Below are 6000 nucleotides of genomic sequence, written 5' to 3'. Positions count from 1 at the left end.
ACATAATTTTAACGTTTGTGGTTTTTGCGTTCCTTCCGACGGAGCCCATAAACATAAAACGAATTTGATTATTGTTATAAATCAAATACTTTTTTTGTTATTTCGCAATTCGCAATTTTCAGTGTAAGAACGGGCCTTAACCGATCTTATGCACCAGGTTCTCGACGAACACGCACTGCCCTTACACCTACATCTCACCCTTGCTCTGAGTCAGTACGAGCAGCACGCTAGAACACGCTTTGAGTGTTCGTGCCAGGCATGCACACCTTCTTTTCCGGTTACGCATTTTAACTCGGCCGGGGGTGGTACATTACGTAGGGTTTGATGTAAGTATAAGCGCCTTACCATTTAATGTGTGCCTATCTACTGATCTTGTTGCGTGCTCTTCGGTTGACGTCCAGGTTAGGAACATCCTGGAAGGAGCGCAACTAACTACTTCCGTAGTTCTGTTAGATCATCCGATTCTTGGTTGGATGTCTTATGGCAAAACGTTCTTCCGGTGCAAAACGTTTTTTCTCAGTGATTAATGTAAATATTGGTTTCAATCTTGTTGAATCAGCTTAAGAGGCAGTATTTATAAATATTGCTCGGTTTGTTCTAGAGGTCGTATCGAGGTGATCCGATTTGGATGAAACTTTCAGCGTTTGTTTGTCTATACATGAGATGAACTCATGCCAAATATGAGCCCTCTACGACATAGGGAAGTGGGGTAAAACGGGCTTTGAAGTTTGAGGTCCAAAAAACCTAAAAAATCTTAAAATTGCTCGCATTTTCGTAAAGCTTCATCAATTCCAACTCTCTTAGATGCATTCGAAAGGTCTTTTGAAACACTTCAAAATGTGCCATAGACATCCAGGATTGGTTCGACTTTTTTTCTTAGCTTTTGCAAATTACTGTCAAAAATGGATTTTTTTAAAACCTTAATATCTTTTTGCAACAGCCTTCAACCCCCATACTCCCATAGGTCAAAAGATAGGTAATTACATGGACTATAAGCCTACGGTGTTAACTTTTTGGCCAATCGCAGTTTTTCTCATATTTTTTCGATTTTTCTAGAACAAACATTTTACAACGTTAGTTTTTGCCCTGTAGGCCGCCATAGCGGAATTTTTTGGTCTCAATTTTGTCATATTTGGAATCCTCGGACAATTTCACGTAAGTTAGAAGTATTGGAGTTGTAAATTTGATTTAAAAAAATAATTAAATAAAACATTTTTGAAAAAAAAATAGATTTTAATTACCCTGTGATCAATACGTCAAATGCTGTATCAAGTAGGCGAAAACCTAATGTACCCCTAATTAAATTAATTGTAAAAAAAATATTTTAATTCATTCTGAATGCCAATTTTTCCAATCAAATTTACAACTCCAATACTTCTAACTTACGTGAAATCGTCCGAGGATTTCGAATATGATAAAATTGATACCAAAAATTGCCGCTATGGCGGCCTACAGGACAAAAACTAACGTTGTAAAATGTTTGTTCTGGAAAAATCGAAAAACTATAAGAAATACTGCGATTGGCCAAAAAGTTAACACCGTAGGCTTATAGTCCATGTAATTACCTATCTTTTGACCTATAGGAGTTTGGGTGTTGGAGGCTGTTGCGAAAAGATATTAAGGTTTAAAAAAAATCAATTTTTGATAGTAATTTGCAAAAGCTAAGAGAAAAAGTCGAACCAATCCTGGATGTCTATGGCACATTTTGAAGTGCTTCAAAAGACCTTTCGAATGCATCTAAGAGAGTTGGAATTGATGAAGTTTTACGGAAATGCGAGCAATTTTAAGATTTTTTAGGTTTTTTGGAACTCAAACTTCAAAGCCCATTTTACCCCACTTCCCTATGTCGTAGAGGGCTCATATTTGGCATGAGTTTATCTCATGTATAGACAAACAAACGCTGAAAGTTTCATCCAAATCGGAGCACCTCGATACGACCTGTTACACATTGGTGAAAAACTCGCTCTTAAAACAACTTTGTACTAATGTACTTTATTTTAATGACTGCACTTTTCGGATACAACTAACAAAGTAATGATATTTCAATCATGAACAAGAATTAAACAGGAACAACGTCAAGGGAACATCAAACTTGACAAAAATATATCGAAGCCGTAGTGAAACCCGCAAGTTACTACTTACTATCAGCATGTGTTGTCATGTGCAGCTTCAACAAACCCTTGTGGGTAAACCCTTCATTGCACAACTCGCAATGGTACTTGATTTCGTGCGTTCTCTGGAGGAAACAACAGAATCATGGGATTAATTGGGAGTTCGAGTTCGATTCGCTACAGTTTACTCACCTCGTGTTGATACAGGGAGCCCCGATTGCTGTACCGTTTACCGCACTGCTCGCAACCGTACGGCTGCAGCCCGTTGTGGGTGTTCAGGTGGTCCGTCAACGAGCGGGGCCGGCAAAAGCTCCTTCCGCAAAGCTCGCACGCGTGCTTCTGAACGGCCGCGTGGACCACGTTCATGTGCTTGCCCAGGTGGATCACGCGCCGGCCACATTTGGTGCACTGCTTCTTGCGGTTGTCCTTGCCCTCGCGATCGTCGTCGTCGTCTTTGGGTTCGGTTTTGATCGTCACCTCCAGCGGGTTGTGCTGCGACGAGTCCGAAAGGCGTCGCTGCTTGGGTGGCTTCTTTGGGGAATCGGTTTTGCGGACTTGGTCGACCGAGTGACGACGTGCCGCCTTGTCATCGTGCTTCAAGCGTCGCAGGAGGTCGTGTTGTGCAACGGGTTTGGTTGGGACCTTGGCGGATGTGCCGGAATCGTCCGCGGTAAGTTCTCCGATTCCGGAGCTGAAAAGAGAGGGAATTTGCAGCTTTGAAGGAGTGTTTACTACTCTGACGGCTAACCTGGATGAATCAATGCTCAACCGTGGAACTTTGACGTCCTGCCGAACCGGCGGCGCCGCCACCACCAGCTTCCGAAACCTCCAGACCGATACGCGGCACTGGAGGACGAACTGATGACTGACCAGGACCTGCGAGCGGCAAAGTTCACAGATCAAGGACGGAATCCCGGTGATGTCTGCCAGCTAGATAGATTAAAACCGGTTAACCAGATTTCAAGGGACAACGCCACCAAGGATGCCACCTACCTCGAGCGACGAAATGTCGTAGATCTTTTCGGCCAGATCTGCGATTCCGCCGCCGAAAATTGGATGAAGTGGCCCCTCATCGGTGAGGCACAGCATACAAACATGGGTCGACCTGGCCGATGGAATCATTTGGGCCATTTTAAATACTGAAACGATCCGGAATCAGCAACGATTAACAGTAGTCCTTCCACGTTCGTCCTTGACTGACCGCCAAAACACAAAAGATCGAACAGAGTAGGGTTGCCAAATCGTACATTTTGGGAAACTTCTCGAAAAATCTACACGTTGGAAGTAGATTCCTCAGATTTGATTCTTTCGGTTCGTGATTTTCAAAAAGTTTAATGAAACTTCTTTCAGTGTGTACCTTATTCGAGCAGTTTCTCAACAACTTCGATTTGGCAACTCTGCTCGATCCTTTTGTGTTTTGGCGGCGGTCAAGGACGAACGTATTTCTGTTTACGTTGTTGGTTCCGGATCGTTCTGGCAAAATGTCCCCAAAGATTCGATCGGCCGAATCGACCCGCTTTTGTAGGCTGTGCCTCACAAGCAAGGGGCAACTTGATCGGATTTTCGGCGGTGAAATCACAGATTTGGCGGAAAAGATTTACGACATTACGGCCCTCGAGGTAGGTGGCAACGTTGTTGGCGTTGTCCGTTGGAATCTGTTTAACCCGATTTGATCCTTCAAGCTTGCCGACATCAACGGGATGCCGTCTTTGATCTGTGATCTGTGCCGCTCGCAGGTTCTGGTCAGCCATCAGTTCGTCCTGCAGTGCCGCGTATCCGATTGGAAGATCCAGAAGCTGGCGCTGGGAACGCCGCCGGTTCGGCAGGACGTCAAAGTTCCACGCTTGAGCGTTGATTCATCCAGGTTAGCCGTCCGAGTAGTAAACGCTCCTTCAACGCTGAAAATTCCCTCTCTTTTCAGCTCCGGAATCGGAGAACTTACCGCGGACGATTCCGGCACATCCGCCAAAGTCCCAACCAAAACGGTTGCAGCGATTTCCCCCAAACACGACCTTCTGCGACGCTTGAAGAACGATGACAAGGCCGCACATCGTCACCACTCGGTCGACCACAAGTCCAAACCCAAGAAATCGTCCAAGAAGCGGCGCCTTTCGGACTCTTCGCAGCATGATAAGGCGATGGTCAAGGTTAGGCACGGTGTCGACGAGGACAACCGGAAGCAAAAGTGCCCAACCTGTGGTGTGCGCGTGATTCACCTGAATAATCACATCGCTAACGTTCACAAGAAAGCAGCGAAGCTGGAATGCGGAATCTGCGGAAAGACCTTCAAGCATCAATCGATTTTCAGCTGCCACATGAACTCGCACAATGGCATCCGCCCGTACAAGTGCAAGCTATGCGACAAAAGCTACAGCTACGCAACATCGCTGTTTGATCACGTGGTAAGTCAACACTGGGCGCTGGGAGTTTTAAATTTGTGCTTATTTAATTTTACGACCGATTTTTTTTTATTTCAGAAATCCCACCAAGAACGATACCACTGCACTGTGTGCCAGGCGGGCTTCACCCACAAGAGGGTGATGTGGAAGCACATGCTGACGCACTGAACGGAGTCCAGTTGCATCCAGAATTACCTGTAGAATGGAAAAATATAATTTTTCGAAAATAAAAGGTGAAGAACTTTGCACAAAACTTTCGTAATAAAATCTTTTATTATTCTTGGGAGTCTTGCGGGAGCCTCACAGAGGGAGAGCGAAAGAAAAGACGTGCGTGTCGTTTCGAGTCAACGTTAAGAATGATATTTATTAAGCTATGTTTTTGACAGGTGGTAGGGCTGTCATTTCTCTCTGTGTGTAAGTGATGTTGAACTGCAGGGCTGTGCCCATTTGAACACTCCTCCTCAACTTCACTACACTTCCCTTAACTTAAAAAAAAACTGTACTGTACTGTCGTTCGATTGAATTCTTCAACATGACCTCACGTTCCTACTGCACCGGACTTCCCCCGAACATTTTCTCCTACAACATCATTTATCATTTATCTCCTCCTAAATCGTCACTGATTTCTGAGATCCTCGCCAAAAAAAAACACTTATTACTTCGAACCACTCAACCGTACAAGCACCTCCTCGGGCGGAGAATCCAACCGTTTCATCGAAGCGGTCGATCCTGCTGATCTTCTTGGGCTCTGCTTCTGGTTGCTGAACGGCAGCCGATGCTTCTGCCCTGCACAAACATCGCGCCTGCCTCTGATCTTACCGAGCCGATACAGACCGCTGATTCTTGCCGCGCTAGCAATCACCCTATCGCCGTACGTCAGCTCACAAGTTCCACCGTTGAAGGTCGTCATAACTCCTTTGGTCGACAGCTTTCCGACTGAGATCAAACTTCCTTGCAGCTCCGGCACAAACATCACATCGGTCAGCGTAATATTCACCGTTTTCCCACGATCATCGATGCTCTCGATCGGACAATCTCCGATGCCTGCGGTGCGCAATTTTCGACCGTCAGCAGTTGTTATCACTGAACGCACACTTCCGTCAAATCTTACAAACGCATTCCTATCACTTGTCATGTGTGATGATGCACCTGAATCGACAATCCACGACTTGGAGTCGATTCCTCCGCTGGCCACAAGAAGAGTGATTTCTACATCAGATCTGGTTTCGGTTGCCTTCAAAGCCTTCTGTGTGTGCTTCTTCCCTCTGTCCTCTTCCTCATCTTCCGTTGAATATTCCTCACAATCTACCTTCCGATGGCCCGGTTTGCCGCAGTGGTAACAAATCAACACTTTCCGGCGAGCGACACGCACCTTCAGCGCCTTCTCCTCCGCTTCGCAAGTTGACTTGTAGTTAGCCGCTTCGTCGATCAACTTCTCCTTAACCAAAGCGAGCTTAAGGTCCTTCTCGTCGCGCGCACCGAGTGCCATG

The 6000-nt window shown here is 45.6% G+C and overlaps 2 protein-coding genes across 2 annotated transcripts; one reads left to right on the top strand and one right to left on the bottom strand.

Moving 5' to 3' along the window:
• Positions 1–2027: 2027 nt before the first annotated feature.
• On the bottom strand, positions 2028–3297 carry LOC120420384 (zinc finger protein 90-like). The gene is made up of 4 exons (XM_039583398.2): positions 3105–3297; positions 2860–3041; positions 2304–2802; positions 2028–2236 (listed from the first exon to the last, which is right to left on the bottom strand). Exons 1-4 carry the CDS (start codon positions 3240–3242, stop codon positions 2135–2137), a joined length of 921 nt encoding a protein of 306 aa, XP_039439332.1. The 5' UTR covers positions 3243–3297; the 3' UTR covers positions 2028–2134.
• Positions 3298–3507: 210 nt separating this feature from the next.
• LOC120420382 (zinc finger protein 572-like) lies at positions 3508–4726 on the top strand. The gene is made up of 4 exons (XM_039583396.2): positions 3508–3730; positions 3794–3975; positions 4033–4513; positions 4589–4726. Exons 1-4 carry the CDS (start codon positions 3593–3595, stop codon positions 4676–4678), a joined length of 891 nt encoding a protein of 296 aa, XP_039439330.1. The 5' UTR covers positions 3508–3592; the 3' UTR covers positions 4679–4726.
• Positions 4727–6000: the final 1274 nt, after the last annotated feature.

The sequence above is a fragment of the Culex pipiens genome, chromosome 2, assembly GCF_016801865.2.
Source record: "Culex pipiens pallens isolate TS chromosome 2, TS_CPP_V2, whole genome shotgun sequence".
Lineage (NCBI taxonomy): Eukaryota > Metazoa > Arthropoda > Insecta > Diptera > Culicidae > Culex > Culex pipiens.
This window is presented reverse-complemented; position numbering and strand designations above follow the sequence as displayed.